The sequence below is a fragment of the Myotis myotis genome, unplaced genomic scaffold, assembly GCF_014108235.1.
Source record: "Myotis myotis isolate mMyoMyo1 unplaced genomic scaffold, mMyoMyo1.p scaffold_m19_p_4, whole genome shotgun sequence".
In the NCBI taxonomy this organism is placed as follows: Eukaryota; Metazoa; Chordata; class Mammalia; order Chiroptera; family Vespertilionidae; genus Myotis; species Myotis myotis.
In genome coordinates this window covers 23,481,062-23,500,293 of record NW_023416346.1, presented here as the reverse complement: position 1 = coordinate 23,500,293, position 19,232 = coordinate 23,481,062, and the positions used below count along the sequence as shown (strand labels likewise).

Sequence of the window (19,232 nt, the reverse complement as noted above, 5' to 3'; positions counted from 1 at the left end):
ACAGGGATGCCCACTCTCACCACTCCTGTTCGACATAGTACTGGAAGTATTAGCCATTGCGAATAGACAAGAAGAAGAAATAAAAGGCATCCAAACTGGAAATGAAGAAGTAAAACTGTCCTTATTCGCAGATGACATGATATTGTACATAAAAAACCCTAAAGACTCCATCAAAAAATAATTAGACTTAATAAATGAATTCGGCAATGTAGCAGGATACAAAATTAACACCAAGAAATCTATGGCATTTCTATACACCAATAATGAGATTACATACAGAGAGACTAAAAAAGCAATCCCATTTACCATCACACCAAAAAAATTAAGATACCTAGGAATAAACTTAACTAAAGAGGTAAAAGACCTCTATTCAGAAAACTATAGGATGTTGAACAAAGAGATAGAGGAAGACATAAACAGATGGAAGAACATACCATGTTCATGGATTGGTAGAAGCAACATCATTAAAATGTCCATACTACCCAAAGCAATCTATAAATACAACGCACTTGCCATTAAAATACCAATGATTTATTTCACAGACCTAGAACGAACTCTCCAAAAATTCATCTGGAATAAAAAAAGACCCCGAATAGCTGCAGCGATCCTGAGAAAGAAGAACAAAGTAGGTGGGATCTCAATACCAGATATCAAGTTGTATTACAAAGCCACTGTTCTCAAAACTGCCTGGTACTGGCACAAGAATAGGCATATAGATCAATGGAATAGAATAGAGAGCCCAGAAATCGGCCCGAACCAATATGCTCAATTAATATTTGACAAAGGAGGAAAGAACATACAATGGAGCCCAGATAGTCTCTTCAATAAATGGTGTTGGGAAAATTGGACAGATATATGCAATAAAATGAAACTAGACCACCAACTTACACCATACACAAAAATAAACTCAAAATGGATAAAGGACTTAAATGTACGACAGGAAACCATAAAAATTCTAGAAGAATCCAAAGGCAACAAAATCTCAGACTTATGCCAAAGCAATTTCTTCACTGATACAGCTCCTAGGGCACTTGAAACTAAAGAGAAAATGAACAAATGGGACTACATCAAAATAAAAAGCTTCTGCACAGCAAAAGAAATCATCAACAAAACAACGAGAAAACCCACTGTGTGGGAAAACATATTTGCCAATGTCATATCTGATAAGGGCCTAATCTCCAAAATTTATAGGGAACTCATACAACTTAACAAAAGAAAGATAAACAATCCAATCAAAAAATGGGCAAAGGACCTAAATAGACACCTTTCAAAAGAGGACATTCAGAAAGCCAAGAAACATATGAAAACATGCTCAAAGTCACGAATCATCCGAGAGATGCAAATCAAAACAACAATGAGGTACCATCTCACACCTGTCAGACTGGCTATCATCAACAAATCAACAAATGACAAGTGCTGGAGAGGATGTGGAGAAAAAGGAACACTTGTGCACTGCTGGTGGGAATGCAGACTGGTGCAGCCACTATGGAAGACAGTATGGAGTTTCCTTAAAAAACTGAAAATGGAACTCCCATTTGACCCTGTGACCCCACTTCTAGGAATATATCCCAAGAAACCAGAAACACCAATCAGAAAGGATATATGCACCCCTATGTTCATAGCAGCACAATTCACCATAGCTAAGATCTGGAAACAGCCTAAGTGCCCATCAGTAGATGAATGGATTAGAAAACTGTGGTACATCTACACGATGGAATACTATGCTGCTCTAAAAAGGAAGGAACTCTTACCATTTGCAACGTCATGGATGGATCTGGAGAGCATTATGCTAAGTGAAATAAGCCAGTCAATGAAGGAAAAATACCACATGATCTCACTCATTCATGGATAATAGAGACCATTATAAACTTTTGAACAATAATAGATACAGAGGCAGAGCTGCCTCAAACAGATTGTCAAACTGCTGCGGGAAGGCCGGGGAGGGTTGGGGGGCAGGAGGTAGGGGGGTAAGAGATCAACTAAAGGACTTGTATGCATGCATATAAGCATAACCAATGGACATAAGACACTGGGGGATAGGGGAGGCTAGGGGACTATCTAGGGTGGGGGGATAAAATGGACACATATGTAATACCCTTTGTAATACTTTAAGCAATAAATTTAAAAAAAAGAATAAATTTATAGTACCCTAAAATAAAATAAAATAAAATAAAATAAAATAAAAAAATAAAAAGTACTAATTAAATTAAAAAAAAATGGTGCTGGGAAAATTGGACAGATACATGCAAAAACATGAAACTAGACCACCAACTTACACCATACACAAAAATAAACTCAAAATGGATAAAGGACTTAAATGTAAGTTGGGAAACCATAAAAATACTAGAGGAATTCAAAGGCAACAAAATCTCAGACATATGCCGAAGCAATTTCTTCACCGATACATCTCCTAGGGCAGTGGTCGGCAAACTCATTATTCAACAAAGCCAAATATCAACAGTACGATTGAAATTTCTTTTCAAAGCCAAATTTTTTAAACTTAAACTATATAGGTAGGTACACTGTTATTAACTTAATTAGGGTACTCCTAAGGCTTAGGAAGAGCCACACTCAAGGGGCCAAAGAGCCGCATGTGGCTCGCAAGCCGCAGTTTGCCGACCACTGCCCTAGGGCATTGGAAACTAAAGAGAAAATAAACAAATGGGACTACATCAAAATAAAAAGCTTCTGCACAGCAAAAGAAACCATCAACAAAACAACAAGAAAGCCCACTGCATGAAAGAACGTATTTGCCAATGTTATCTCCAATAAGGGTTTAATCTCCAACATTTATAGGGAACTCATACAACTTAACAAAAGAAAGATAAACAATCCAATCAAAAAATGGGCAAAGGACCTAAATAGACACTTTTCAAAAGAGGACATTCAGAAAGCCAAGAGACATATGAAATCATGTTCCAAGTCACGAATCATCCAAGAGATGCAAATCAAAACAACAATGAGGTACCATCTCACACCTGTCAGACTGGCTATCATCAACAAATCAACAAAGGACAAGTGCTAGAGAGGATGTGGAGAAAAAGGAACACTTGTTCACTGCTGGTGGGAATACAAACTGGTGCAGCCACTATGGAAGACAGTAATGGAGTTTCCTCAAAAAGTTAAAAATGGAACTCCCATTTGACCCATTGATCCCACTTCTAGGAATATATCCCAAGAAACCAGAAACACCAATCAGAAAGGATATATACATCCCTATGTTAATAGCAGCACAATTTACCATAGCTAAGATTTGGAAACAACGTAAGTGCCCATCATCGGATGAATGGATTAGAAAACTGTGGTTCATATACACAATGGAATATTATGCTGCTGTAAAAAGAAGGAATTCTTACCATTTGCAACAGCATGGATGGAACTGGAGAGCATTATGCTAAGTGAAATAAGCCAGTCAGTGAAAGAAAAATACCGCATAATCTCACTGATTTATGGATAATAAAGACCATTATAAACTGATGAACAAAAATAGATACAGAGGCAGAGCAGCATTAAACAGACTGTCAAACTACAGTAGGAAGGCTGGGGAGGGTTGGGGGGGGGGGGTAAGAGATCAACCAAAGGACTTGTATGCATGCATATAAGCATAACCAATGGATGCAAGACACTGGGGGGTAGGGGAGGCTGGGGGAAGGTGGGGGGGGGGAAGGAGACAAATGTACTACTCGTTGTAATATTTTAAGCAATAAAAAAAAAGAGAGGCACCTTCTAGGAACCTTCAGTCTGAGCGCATTTTGCCTACCAGAGATGTTTCTATCCCCTTGTCCCCTGCTCCCAGTGTTTTTAACTATATTACTACAAAATGCAACTAGTCCAGAAATTGTGAAAACACAAGACCACAAAGGAGCCAGCTGCTAATTCTGCCTGGGGATGCGGGGGAAGCTTTTACAGTGGAGGTAGTCTTGTAGGTTTTGCACCTGTTCTAAAGCCTGGGTGCGCATTGTCCAGGCTGAGTAAGTAAAAAGATAATGTCAACAGGTGACTCTGGCTGGGGTCTGTGCAGGAGGTCTTGCTGATGCTCCTCTCCTCTTTGGGAATCACAAATCTCTATACAGGCAGCGCCCTCTGGAGGTGACTTAGTGAGAGGGATTGCTACATGGCCTGGACCTGGCCCAATAAGAATGCCTCTCTCAGGCTGAGTCAGGAAATAAAAGGAAAATATTGAAAAAGAGCCAAAGCCACAGAACGAGGTGGGGGTGGGGGGGTGGGGGAGCACCGGATGAATGCCTCTGAGGAAGGTAAGAGTTAGGGTGACTGGGTGACTGTTGAGTCACTCTGAAAGCATGGCTGTATAGCTAAGAAAGGGTCTTCCTTTGCTTCTGATAAAGTCGATTTGCATATTGGGACCCATACACTGGATGTCACCTCAGGGGCCCAGCCCAGGTCACAAATCTAAACCTATGTCAGCCTGCATGTAAAGGGAACACCTGGAAGGAAAGCGAACAGAGACCACTGATCATCCTCCAACTCAGCGTTAGTGAGCTCACCTCACCCTGGAAAACAGGATTTGCTGGCCTTAGAAGGAAATCCCCGCCCTTCTAGCCAATCCTAGAAGCTCTAGAAACTCGCCCCAAATCCCTCTGGCAGAGGGCCCCACTGCTTGGTAGGCACTGTACGTGCCCAATCCATGGATTGTTTTCCCTTGAATAAAAAACATTAAACTCAAAAAAAAAAAGAGAAATCTTCTGGGAACAATATCGAAGGGAAAAGTATTCATTCATTTATTACTTGTTGTATCCTTGGTGAAGTATCACTGTGGGATGCTGATTCCATGGTTTGGGATCCTGGAGTCCCAAAGTCAGGTTTCAACAAAATCTGGAGAGTTCTTTCACCCTTGTGATTGTAGATGTCAAGAGGGTACTTTGATTTAGGTAAAGGTTGTATAAACAACAGAAATAAGAGATGGGGGATGGGTGGAGGAGTACTAAATTCAGTAAGACGGTTTAGAGGTGTAGATGCAAATTAGCACCATTCAAAACAAGTTTGAGGCCCTGTTTCACCCACACAGTTCCATTGAATTTGTATCTCACAGTCACAGAAATGACATTTCCACATCCCTGACATTATAAATATGAGAATTAAATGAAGCCAAAAAATTTCCTCAGCTTGTGAAAATTACACATCACACAGTAAATTCAGACAAAGGGAAAAACTCTATCAATACTGATTTAAAAAGCACCTAGGAAGTCATCACTTGAAGAATTACAGCTAGATTGCATTGCATTGGAAAACAAATGTTCTTGGGTTAGAAACAAGGTGAAAGCTTGGGCTACATTGGTATATAGAGCAAAAAACATTTTGAGGAGTGCATACCCTCACATTTTCCCTTCATTCAAAATTTTGAACTGGAATAAACAACTGCTTTCTGGTCTATATCCATCTGACCAGAAATATTCTAAGAAAATGCCAACAAGACAACTCTGGTCAATTTAGCTTATGGAACAAAACACATTTACAAAATAGTTTTATTTGCTATCCCATATTCTATCCCCAAATAGTTATAGATGGTGATGAAGACCACGTTTCCTGTTCCAAAGCAATAACCCATAATCTAACAACATCAAGTTTTAAAGAGAATTTCTGTAACATTTAAATTCAATACATATTGGGATCTTTCTCCAAAATGCCAGCAAAATAACTGATGCTATAGCTATGGAAACATTGCTTGCCTTCAAGGTATGTCTGTATACATCTTTTGTTTTGATTCATATTCCCAAACATGATATGGTCACATACATTGGTAATCCAGACTACAAGAAAATATATTTTAACTATATTAATTTATTTTAAGTAAAAATAAGTTCTAACCTGACCAAGTTCTTCATTAAGGTCTGATGTGTTAACCAGGGCTCCTTCATTAATTTCTTCATCATAAAAGTCCTTATCCCATGAAATAAAGAAGGAGCCCAAGAATTTCTGCATTTCTACTGTGACATACATGGAGACAGGAATGATAAAGTTGAACAGAACCATAAATGATAGGAAGTCGGTGAACATTTTCAAAACCTAAAACAACAAAAAAAAGTTTACGCTAATTAAATGTACTTCCATTAAACAAGTGTAATATAAAGAACTAGTTAAGTTTCTATCTTTTTATTTCGATGCTGAAAGCCTGTCTTGCTACACTGAAACAACTTCCCAAAGACACTATATCACTGGTCAAACTTATTATCACAGTATGTGAAAACACCCTTAATTTTGTCATTATTCTTCAGTGAATGTACCTTTTGATTCCATACTAGTACTTCTTCACTTCCTTATGTTGTGTGCTCCTCCTTCCCCAAGCTAGTAATATAGAAGCAAAGTTTCTATGTAGGCATTTATTTTGCTCCTTCCATGATATATCACAAGCTCATACTGTATTTATATCCCAGCTTCTTGCCCAATTGTTCAAAACTCTGAAGTAAAGAGCTAAAACAAGCATAGATACCCAAATCAAAATAAAACAAAACTCTAAAACTTTTAAACCACATAATGGCTTAGGTTTACCATACAACCAAGAGGAAACCCAGAAACCAACAAAACCATTAATTTGAGCAGCATTTGAATCAAGGGTGGTGTGATAACAAGGTGCTAGTTAAAATTTTAAACATAAAACAAAGTACCTTCAAAGTATCCCGCTCTTTCTGGGTCTTTTGGTTATACCAAGGTTCATCATTATATGGGGTATTTTGCCAAATATACTTTAGAATAGTGCATACTGCAGCTTTGGTCAGTAAGATAAATAAATACACAATCAAGAAGAGATTAATGGACCTGAAAAATAAGACATGGATTGAAAAACCATCTAATTACTTAAGATATCAACCAGGTATAACTTAAATCATCCAGTCTTCTAAAGCTTCTTCTGAGTATGATGTGTTACCACAGCACAAGCCTATATGTATGATTATCACTCTCAAGTGGTAAAATGGAAAAGCCAGTCCTGACCTGTTTGTTTATCACCAATCCTCCCCAAAGTGCAATGGTTGACTAGCTTAACACATATTTAATAAGGATCCTATAACGTGACAGGACACACACACGCAAACACACCATCACCTATTCATTGGTAATGGTGCAAACACACCATTACCTTATAGTAGGAGTAGGTTGTATCTGTTTTCCTTAATCCTACAGACTTGGAGTAGAGGGTGGGAAAGCAAGTGTGCAATCCTCAAGCTTAGTGCGACTCTTTTAGTCAGAAAGTAGAGCTATGAAGAGGATGCCACTGATGTACTTGATATCCATGCCAACAATAGCTAGGTCCATGCCAGTGGCAGACGACTTGAAGGTCTACCAGGTACCACTTCAACATTTGCCTGGAGACTATGATCTATGTTGTAGAACCTCCTTACATATAGCAACTATAGGATCCCAAACCATTATCTAGAAGCAAAGGGAATAAATTTATATTTCAACCAAAATCTGCCTTGAATTTCTATGTGAGCTTAGGTAAGTCACCTATCTCTGAGATGATTTCTGCATCTGTAAAGTGAACAGGATAATGGGAATTACTCCATACAGCTGCTTAGAGGATTACACCAAATCAGAAATACAAATCATTAAGCACAGTTTCTGGAACATAAAAAGTACTCAAAATGGTAGCTGCAATTATAACTGATGTTGTTTTTTCACTATGGTTCTTAATGTAATTGCTGAGAAGTAACTACTTCAGTTCAATAACAACTAAAGAAACTGCAGTGCATACTAACTTTTCAACAGCAGAACGTTTTTGAGATTTCCCTTGGTAGTTCAAAGCCATTTTGGTTTCCATCCCAGTGTAAACAGCAACTCCTAAGGAATAACAGAATAAAATGAAAACTAAGTTACAACTAACTCCTCATCCAACTGGAACTATCAATTTTTTTCATCCTATAAAAGCAGGAATTTTAAACCCTCTTCTATTCACCAGTTGCTATATCCTTGATAGCACAATTTTAATCATATATAATTTATTCATCATATTTCAAGGTAGTTTACCATCTTATAAATTCCCAACACCTAAAAGTAGGCTTAGACTAAATGGCAGTTATTTGCTGTTAAAATTTAACACGCACTATTTATGCACAGGCTTATAAAGCATATTTCTGGTAGGTATGTCTTAAAAATTGCTCACCATATATCTTCTCGGTATTTTTCAGTGTAGCTCCTTTCAACAAGAGATTTTCAGGTCCCAAAGACCTAAAAAAAAAATGAACACAGCTTATCCAACAGTCCAATAAATAGCACCATCAACTTTGGGAACATATTTCGCCCATACGTCTATGTCCTGGGTTCAGAATATATCTGTCTAATTATATCACATGCTTACTCCCCAGGACAACCTGAAAGACCCTTCCCTCTAAAGTTACTCCAGGGCACAACACAGTTTAAAGTACAGTACAGGAGTAGCCAGCAACACACAGAGGTAAAGAGATGCACAGAGAGATAAAAGGATTATGAGTCATAGAAAGACGTGAACAGGACAAAGCAGCAAACAGAAAGAGAATGTAACAGATAAAACACCAAGGTGGGAAAGACACACTGACATATTTATAGAGAGGAGAGTAAACCCGTCTTTGGAGGGATCATTGGGCAACTGGGCATTTCTTTTACTTCCTTTTGAGTATAGTATAAAGGCCAAATAGAAAAGTTGAGGTACTAAATGATAGAGGGGGGGAAAAAACCTTTTGTATATGAATTGCTGCATTAAAAATGATTAGCATTCCAGGTAATTCTCCCAGCTTTTATCCACTGCCCATACCCTCAATGACTCTCCCTTAAACCACTCACTGTTCTCCAGGTATATTTCCAATACGGTCTGCCACTGAACAACCTATGACAATAAATATAGTGTCTAGAAGAGATTTGGGAATATCAAAGTGTCTGGAGCTCTGCAATTCTGGAAACCTTCGGCATCATTTCCAATACTATCCCTCTGCCCAGGACACACACAACTCAAAGACCCTACAACATAAGAGCTCCTACCAATTACAAGGTTGGTTACTTAAGACCAATTAGTGGGATACTGGGTAGTTACTCCAGATTTATTCACCTTCAACCTCTTTTTATAAAAAAAAAATTTGGCTATTTTAATACCCCCCTCAAAGGACAGTTTAAAGGAATAGCAAACTAACCTCGCAACAGCCTCGAGAGTATTACGATAGATACTGATTCGCCCAACAAACCTGCAAAAGAAGATAATAGCAAATGAGTTTTCTACATATAGGTAAATCTATATACCACAAAAATTGGAAATGGATCAAAATACAAATAATGCAAAAGAGAAGAGACTTTGAACTATGAATGTCTACTATATTTCTGAAAAAATATGAAATAACAATAAGGTAACATTTTAATCTAATTCTTAAAATAATATTATTATAAGAATGTAAACAAATATACTAAATTGGTTTTCAAGATATTCTTGGCATTGTACATACACATAACACCAGTCTTATTTATACTTTATATAAATAATTGGCTTCTATTATAGATTCATGTGAAGAAAGATTTCTGGTGTTAACACAACTTTCAAAACCATTATTTATTTCAGTAGTTCTTTCACTTTAGCATGCATTAGAATCATTGGAGGGCTTATTAAATTACAAATTTTTGGGACCCATCCCCAAGTTTATGATTCAGGTGATAATTTACATTTTCAACTATTTCTCAGGTGATGCTGATACTGCTGGCCTGGTAACCCTTTGAGACAGTAAACACTTGATTACCATCTTGGAAATTTCCAAATTGTTTTGAAGCTGATTTCATTACTGAGCTTGATCCAATCACTTAATATGGCTAGGTACATGTTAATCTGCATTTCTGAAAAAATGGGGTAAAAAGGCCTAACCCCTTCTTAACAAGTGTTGTGAATATTTTATAATTTGCAAATTTTTTTTCAGAAAAAATGGAACGTATTATTACTGTGTTCCAAAATATGAATCTCTGATAGTTCATTCATCATATTAATTGTACAAGTACTAAGCAAGGTGCTGGAGATATACTAATAAGTAAGAAAAACATTACTTACCTTAAGATAGACAAATAAACAGGCAATTACAATACAAGTAAATTACCACTAGGGTAGTGAAAGTACAAGGTATTCTGGAGTCACATATCAAAGGCACTCAATCTAGTCTAGAGAATTAGCAATAACCTTCCCTGATCTAAAATTCTCCTTCATATTTAAGGTAATTGAAAATTGTAGGAGTTGCCCTATAAATACGCAAGGATGTATATTATTCTTTACCTCAAGCAGAATTAGTCACTCCCTTTTCTCTGATTCCATGGGCCTTTTATTCATCTCTATTATCTCACTGTACTATAAGCCTAGATTTACTGTTTTATCTCCTTTGCAAACTGTGAGCTAAGGCAGAGAACAGCTATTTTGCTTTGTGGACCTAGTTCTTAATATCAGCATGGATACAGAACAAGGGAAAGAGGAAAGAAGAACTGGTGGGAAGGAGCGAGAGGCATTGCTCTTGTAGTAGGATGGCTACTTTGTTTTTCTACTACCGGGTGTTAGTTTAAGCCACACCCAAACATCTGACCCATTATGACCAACAGAACTCATTAACTAGATGGCTGGAATAGGTAATGGATGCCATCTGTAATAGAATGAAATTAATTGATTGGCTTGGGGATAAAACCTGTTACTCCACCCTCATTGTCACCATGCTCTAATAAGCCAAACTGACCAATCTTAAAAATCAAATTCCAAATTTCTGACATCCCACTGTTAATCAGCAAAACTACTCCAGAAAACCTAAGCATAGTAAAATAGAGGACATTACACCATTGTATTACTTCCTCCACTTATCTGTTTACTGTGGACAAAAAACAGCCTATTCACAATATGCAGTTCTAATGATAGAATGCCTACTAAATGCATGGCTCCATACCCTCTTCTCTCTTTGATATTGGAAAACAAATGAAGTGTTTTATTTTTGTTTTAGTTAATTCTGGTTAATGAGTAAGTTTGGTAGATCGGCCTTACGGGATAACATCATCTTAAAATTTGATGGACTGCCATGTTTATAAATAACAAGAATAAAAGAAAAATCACAAGTGAGATGCCTGGGCCCATATATTTTATCTTAGGCTGGTAGTGAACAAGGCTGATATGATTTATTTCCATGCCAGAAGGAAGGAACAGCTCATAAAAACACAAATGAAAGGAGGCTGGTAAGTGGTGGGTGTTTTTTTTTGCCATACTGGTGGTAAAGATAGGCAGAGCCAACAGACAGTAGTAAAATGAAACCAGGTGATGTTTACTTGTAGAGGTCAGGTTGTGGCTGTTCACATTCAATCGCTGCTCGGAGGGTATCAATGGATTCAGCTGTACATAGTGCAATGGTATCACGTACTGCATAATGTGTCTAGATGAAAGCAGAATAAAAGGCAAAAACAAAAGTGTTTCTTTTTGTAATCATACACCCACCTGATTCCAGAAATGCAATATGTTTTAGTAAGAGGCTTTGGCAGAATAATACAAATATTGATGCACATTTACAACTAAATAAAATTATTCAAGGATATTACAAATAATCACTAAGCTATCCCTACTGCAAGGGGATTCCAAAGTTAATGGAAAAAAAAAAGCTTTTCTTGATATTGACAGCACAGAGAATTTCATTTGCAGCATGCATATAATTAACTGAAAATCCTATAAAATATAATGCATTTGCTTTTACTGAGACCTATTATTTTGCTCACCATAGTGTACAGTGATGTAAATATACACATATGAACTGAACATAGCCCTTTTGGTCATAAGACTGCTAACATCTTGCCAACAGAAAGAAAAAAATCATTCATAGTTCTATTACACAAATAGTATAATTAATGGCCTTGAAAATGCTCAAAGTGGCTACATTTCATATGAGTAGCAGGGAGATGATGTGTCTTGCTTGAGTTAGACAGAATATTCTACTAGTGTATATTATATGCCTGATTTACCCAGAACTCAAGGCAGGCTCCAGCGAACCCATTTATTTTATTTTATTTTATTTTATTATTATTATTTTTTAAATATATTTTATTGATTTTTTACAGAGAGAAAGGGAGAGAGATAGAGAGTTAGAAACATCGATGAGAGAGAAACATCGATCAGCTGCCTCCTGCACATCTCCTACTGGGGATGTGCCCGCAACCCAGGTACATGCCCTTGACCGGAATCGAACCTGGGACCTTTCCGTCCGCAGGCCGACGCTCTATCCTCTGAGCCAAACCGGTTTTGGCATTTATTTTATTTTTGAAAAATATATTTTTATTGATTTCAGAGAGGGAGGGAGAGGAAGAGATAGAAACATCATTGATAAGAGAGAACCATTGATTAGCTGCCTCCTACATGCCCCATACCGAGGATTGAGCCTGCAACCCTGGCATATGCCCTTGACCAGAATCAAACCCAGGACCCTTCATTCAGCAGGCCAACGCTCTATCCACTGAGACAAACCAGCTAGGGCCCATTTATAAATCATCAAAGAAAGGCTGACACAGACTCAAGACTGTACTACTTACCCAGAAAGAAAGCTGTTGCATGGTCTTTGGGAAACAATACGGAATTACCTGAGCTAGATTTAAACTATCTCCTGACTTTGAAATACCTATGTACTTTTATTTAACTAACTTATTTTTAAATATATTTTTATTGTTTACTTTTATAGAGAGAGGAAAGGGGAGAGAGAAAGAGAGAGAAAGAGAGAGCGAGAGAGAGAGAAAAATATTGATTGGCTGCCTCCTGCCATACCCTACTGGGAATCGAGCCTGCAACCTGGGCCAGGAATTGAACCAGTGACCTTTTGGTACATGGGATGATACTGAGCCACAATGGCCAAGGTGAAAACCCATGTTTTGATTGGATCAACTTAACAACTTTTTCCCTTATTAGGGAATCTTTAGGTAGATGTCTTCATTTTTACCTTGGCATTCCCTCAAATATAACTTTGTTTTTGAACAGTTTAAATTGGACTAGTTTATCACCATACCCTAAAGGAGCAGTCGCCAACCAGTGGTCCGCGGACCACTGGTGGTCCGTTAGGTCCAAAAGGTTGGTGACTGCTGCCCTAAAGCACAGAACATAGTCATCTAAGGCATTTAAGTTCCTTTTTCACATACTGAGTCCTGGTCCTCAACTCCAGATGGAATAAACAAGCAGAGAAAAGCCCTCAAGGATACACACAGAGGTGAGCACATATCCTTCCTTAAAGGTAGCATAAAGAAGATATATCTTCATGCCTTATAAAATTCTGGACAGTGGCCAAGAACTGGCTGTGTCAGAAAGTACCAGGGAAGTAATTTATCTCCAGTTTGAGCAAATTTATTTTAACAGATTTATAATTCTTCCTAGTTGCAATAAAGCAAATATTTGCCAAACTACACTCTAAGGCAGTGATGGCGAACCTTTTGAGCTCAGCGTGTCAGCATTTTGAAAAACCCTAACTTAACTCTGGTGCCGTGTCACATATAGAAATTTTTTGATATTTGCAACCATAGTTAAAACAAAGATTTATATTTTTGATATGTATTTTATATAATTAAATGCCATTTAACAAAGAAAAATCAACCAAAAAAATGAGTTCGAGTGTCATAGGTTCTCCATCACTGCCCTAAGGCATTGTTTTAAAAGCAATCAAATTATTCCAGATTACATTTTCTATATGCCAAGAACAAACATTTTTAAAGAAAATATTCATCACTTTTTAAATAAAGAGATCATGCCGAAACCGGTTTGGCTCAGTGGATAGAGCGTCGGCCTGTGGACTGAAGGGTCCCGGGTTCGATTCCGTTCAGGGGCATGTGCCTGGGTTGCGGGCATATCCCCAGTGGGAGATGTGCAGGAGGCAGCTGATCGATGTTTCTCTCTCATCGATGTTTCTGACTCTCTATCTCTCTCCTTTCCTCTCTGTAAAAAATCAATAAAATATATTAAAAATAAATAAATAAATAAATAAATAAATAGATCAAACTGTAAGGTGAGAGTACTTGATATTATTTTTATAGTTATACTAGAGGCCCGGTGCACAAAAATTTGTGCACTGGGGGGTGGGGGGGTCCCTCAGACCAGCCTCTGCCCTCTTGCAGTCTGGGACCCCTGCCAGACGATGTCCACCTGCTGGCTTAGGCCCGCTCCCTGAGGGATCGGGCCCAAGCTGGCAGTCAGACATCCCTCTGGCAGCCCAGCAGCCCTCGGGGGATGTCCACTTACCAGCAGGGAGCAAACCTAAGCTGCAGTTGGACATCGTTAGTGCTGCTGAGGAGGCGGGAGAGGCTCCCGCCACCACCGCTGTGCTGGCAGCCATCAGCCTGGCTTGTGGCTGAGCAGAGCTCCCCCTGTGGGAGCGCACTGACCACCAGAGGACAGCTCCTGCATTGAGCATCTGCCCCCTGGTGGTCAGTGTGTGTCATAGTGACCAGTCATTCCCAGTCATTCTGCTGTTAGGGTCAATTTGCATATTACCCTTTTATTATATAGGATAGAGGCCTGGTGCATGGGTGGGGGCCGGCTGGTTTGCCCTGAACGGTGTCCCGGATCAGGGTGGGGGTCCCGCTGGGGTGCCTGGCCAGCCCGGGTGAGGGGCTGATGGCTGTTTGCAGGCTGGTCACACCCCCTTCAGGGTGGGGGTCCCCACTGGGATGCCTGGCAGCCTGGGTGAGGGGCTGATGGCTGTTTTCAGGCTTAGTGTGGGGGGTCCCCACTGGGGTGCCTGGCCAGTCTGGGTGAGGGGCTGAGGGCTGTTTTCAGGCTGGCCAAGCCCCCCAGTGACGGAAGCTCCCAGCCTCTCCTTTTTTCTTTTTGTTTTATTCTGGGTTTTATTTACCTTCTATAATTGAAACTTTGTAGCCTTGAGTGGAGCTCAGAGCCGGTCAGGTCGGGCGGGGAGCTTGGCTTCCTCCATTGCCAGGGGCAACCCAAGCCTCCTGCTCACTCCAGGTCCGTGGCCACAGCTGGCTGAAAGCAGGTATCTGGGGTTTATTTATCTTCTATAATTGAAATTTTGTTGCCTTGAGTGGAGCTTAGAGCCAGCTGCGGCAGGCGGGAAGCTTGGCTTCCTCCATCATTGGGGCAACCAAGCCTCCTGCTTGCTCTAGCTCCGTGGATGCCGGCCGCCATCTTGGATGGGTTAATTTGCATATACTCACTTTGACTGGTTGGTGGGCGTGGCTTAAAGTGTAGTGAGGGAATGGTCAATTTGCATGTTTGCCTTTTATTAGTGTCGATACTTTCAGCCTATGATTACTCTCATTTTCAAAAGCCTCAATAAAATATTAAGTGGGTTATATCAATATTTTTATATACTACTAACTGCTTGTGGTGGCGCCCGGCTGGCATGGCCTAGTGGTTGAGCATCAACGTATGATCCAGGAGGTCATGGTTCAATTCCCAGTCAGGGCACATGCCTGGATTGTGGGTTCGATACCCAGTGTGGGGCATGTAGGAGGCAGCCGATCAATGATTCTCTCTCATCATTGATGTTTCTATCTCTCTCTGAAATCAATAATATATATATATAAATATGGTGGCTTTTACTTGGGACATGGATTTTCTTCACCCAATACCACCCCTTTCCCCAAAGTTGAGAATTTTCTTAGAAGTTCAAGGATAACTACATAAAAGCTGTCTTCAAATACAAAATGTATACAAATAAGATAAAATAAGATAAAAGATTAGGGGAGTGGGAAGGAGTATTTATTGATGAACTATTCTGAGCTTAAAATGTATAAGCGAGGTTTACTCTTCATTACCTTGCAATTGGATTCCCCATCAAGACTGGCTGTAGTAACATAACAGGTTCCATCACTACTGCAGGATGATAGAAGAATAAGATCACAGGGAAAAGTTTCATCTGCCTGTACTTCTACTACATCACCGACCTAGAATGGAGAAAAAAGCAAATATAAATATTCTTAATTCCAAACAAAGCATTCATTATATTACAAACTAAAGTCAAAACAGTAGCAAGAGACCTCTCCTGTCCTGGGGCTTAGAGAGTATCTCAGCATCCTATACCACGTGAGAGGTGATAAAAGAATATTACTGAACATTCAGAATTCTCTTTAAGGTCATGAGGACTTGTGATGCTTTCAGATTACCCTAGTAGTGAAATTTAATCTCTAATGAATGACTTCAGCACCCAGGGACCTGTTTGCTCTCTGACATTTCTGGCACTGATGTTTGATAAGACATTTCTGGCACTTCATGAATGAATCAAGAAAATCTACATGTCTCAACTTGAGAACTTCATGAACCCTGGGCAATCACACTTCTACTCTGCATCATAGATATTTTAATATGTTTTCCATTCAGTGTGATAATAGCTATTATTGTTGGGTGTTAATTCCTTCTTCAGTGCTCACAAAACCTCAGTTAATTATAGGCACCTATTTTTTCCCCCATAACATTTAAAAAAAATTCAAATAGGTCATTTTCCAACAATTCATCTGCTATTAGAAGAATCAATTAATATGGCAATGAAAAACAACTTCCTATGTGCAAGTGCCCCAAGCTCAAATAGAAGAAAAAGATGAGAGAAGAAATAATGAACCATTTCTACTGCAGATAATTTAATAATGTAGGGAATAAGTCATAATGGTTAAATAGGTAGGATTTTCTAACCTGACTTTATGCCCCAGCTTTGCCACTTTATAACTATATGACCTTGGGTAAGTGCCATAGATGATTGCAACTACCTTGTAGGACTGGTCTGAGCATGAAACGAGGACAAAGGTAGTGTTTTGCAAACTCCCGGCATACAGTCACCATCTGATAGGTATTAATTATAATTATTACTAATACCCTGCAACTACTTTCTTCCCAACTTTTTTTGGTGTGTGTAGGAAATCATCAGTCCAGCACTTCCCAACATTTTTCATACCATGGCACACACAGAAAAGATTTTTATACAGCACCCTCAGATTAAGGGTGGAGGCTGCTAGTGGCAGAAGATGACTCACTTATGAGATAGTCAATATCTAGCACAACAACCAAGACACAGTGGTTGTGAAACAATGAACCAATAACTAGCACACCTGCCTTTTATTTCCTACACAATTTGGCAGATAAAGATGAGGATGTTAAGACCTACTTGGGAACAATTTTATTTTCTTTGCCAATCTTCATCAGTTCCAAGAGCAACAGCATCAATAATTGAACTAATTTGTAAATAGCATTTTATTTGTTAGATCTATCCTTCTTCAATTACATAAACTTATGTAGCTTACATAAAACCACAGTTGATGCTTAAATAAACAAAAAAAATAAATAAATGAAACCCTAAAGCATGTTAGAAGGAGGAAACATTCAAAGGGTTGAAGGTGATTCTCAGGCACTGAAAAATAAAAACCACAAATAGAGAATTTCTTCTACAACATTTAGGATTTGCTTAGATATTAACTATCAAGGTCCCTGTATCTGGAGTGCAAGTTGAGGCTTGGCGAGATGGATATGGGCCAGATCTCAAAGGTCCTGGCAGGCCAGGATAGTGGGTTAGGGCTCACCTTTAAGGCAAAGGGAAACTGGGAAAAGACATTTAAAGAAAGAGAACAACATGGTCCAGTTAGACAATCAACTCTGGAGTTCTGGAAACATTTAGCAAGTTCAAAGCCAGAAGAGAGCATCACTATCCCTCAACATAAATATTAGAAAACCTACAAAATCATAATTTTTTTAGTTCATCAGAGAGCTGAGGTTGCAAAGCAACCAAGTGAACTGAATTTCAAAGTATGAAAAGTCCCTCTGAGGAGAGACAACTCTTTCACATTTGTCAAAGCACAGGATGAAGAGATGGCCAACAAAACTTGCATAAGAAGAAAACAACTGGATTTTAAACCAATTCTAAAAGGCTTGGTAGGAGCTAATACATTAGAATCTCTGCAAGCTTGATAGAAAAGAAGAGATCTACAGGCATCTGTTGGGTACTCATGAGAAAGCAAGAGGGTGGGAGACCTAAAAGAGCCTTCCTCACTGGTACAGGCATACAGGTTGTGATTAACTGTATGTCAGAATCGTGTACCCTTTTCTCATTTGAGGTAAAAGCCATCTGTGTCTAGGAGAAAGGAAAGAAACCCTCCTTGGCATATATCAGAAAAATGTCACCATTGCTAGAGGATATAGAAGCAAAAGCCATCTGCTGTTGGGGATGGGATAGAAAACTCACTATACCGAGGACTTAGCATTGATAAAAGGCAAAGTTCAGCTTCCATGGGAGGTGGGGTGGGAGTATTGAGAAAGTTCCACCCTGAGGTAAAGGTACATCAGGCCTGCCTATCACTGAGAGTAGAGCATGAGATACAAGAAATCATTCTGTTCCAAACAGGAGCCTTGTAATGAATAACAAGAAACAGCAATCTACCACTGGGGGAGGAGAAAGGACAGAGAGAGAAGCATCCACTGTATCTCAGGGATGTAGCACCTGCAGAGGGTGGAACAGGAGCACTGAGAAAAATACTTTGGAGTCCTAGGCCCCCCACAAAGCACGAAGCAATGGCAATCCAGCACTCCAGGAATTTGAAGTCCAGTGGTGTACTGAAATATCAATAGCTACAAACAAAAACCAAAGCCAGCCCAACTCCTGACTAGATTGATGCAACTCCCAACACTATGGGCTGACAGAAGAAGCCTGCTCTGTTCAGAATATAAATACTGTCTACCTAGGACTTCAGCATTTTTTATATACAATGCCCAAAATTCAATTTTAAAAAATGAGACACAAAATACAAGACAAAAATGACCTATCATGAAGAGATAAAAGAATCAACAGGGCCAGCTCCAGAAATGTTCGGATTTTGAAATTATGAAACAGGGATGTAAAAATAGCTATGATTAAGACTTTAAAGTACCTAGTGGAAAAGGTAAACAACATATATGTACAGATGAAGAACTTGGATAGACAGATGGAAACTACAAAAAAAAATACAGCAAACGGGGAAATTAGAAATGAAAAACATGATACTATAAAGATGTCCTTTAGGGGGGGGATGAGGGGTAATGTGGGGATAAGGACACATATGTAATAACTTAATCAATAAAAAATTTAAAAAAGATGTCCTTTAATGGGCTTATCAATAGACTAGATACAACAAAGGAAATAATCAGTAAATCTAAAGAAAATCTTCTAATATTTCTAATGCCAAAATCCATATTCTTTCCCTTACAATATTATTTTAATATATTTTGTTGATTTTTTACAGAGAAGAAGGGTGATGGATAGAGAGTTAGAAACATCAATGAGAGAGAAAGATCGATCAGC

The 19,232-nt window shown here is 38.8% G+C and overlaps 1 protein-coding gene across 10 annotated transcripts in view; it reads right to left on the bottom strand.

Moving 5' to 3' along the window:
• ATP11C (ATPase phospholipid transporting 11C) overlaps positions 1-19,232 on the bottom strand; it is a 226,964-nt gene that overhangs the window by 74,934 nt on the left and 132,798 nt on the right. For all 10 annotated transcript variants that reach the window (XM_036304609.1, XM_036304607.1, XM_036304606.1 and 7 more), the window contains exons 6-12: positions 15,730-15,858; positions 11,257-11,360; positions 9,117-9,167; positions 8,117-8,181; positions 7,713-7,794; positions 6,624-6,774; positions 5,827-6,024 (exon numbers count right to left, since the gene is read on the bottom strand). In XM_036304609.1, coding sequence (XP_036160502.1) covers positions 5,827-6,024; positions 6,624-6,774; positions 7,713-7,794; positions 8,117-8,181; positions 9,117-9,167; positions 11,257-11,360; positions 15,730-15,858 — 780 coding nt within the window. The remainder of the gene's footprint in view (positions 1-5,826; positions 6,025-6,623; positions 6,775-7,712; positions 7,795-8,116; positions 8,182-9,116; positions 9,168-11,256; positions 11,361-15,729; positions 15,859-19,232) is intronic.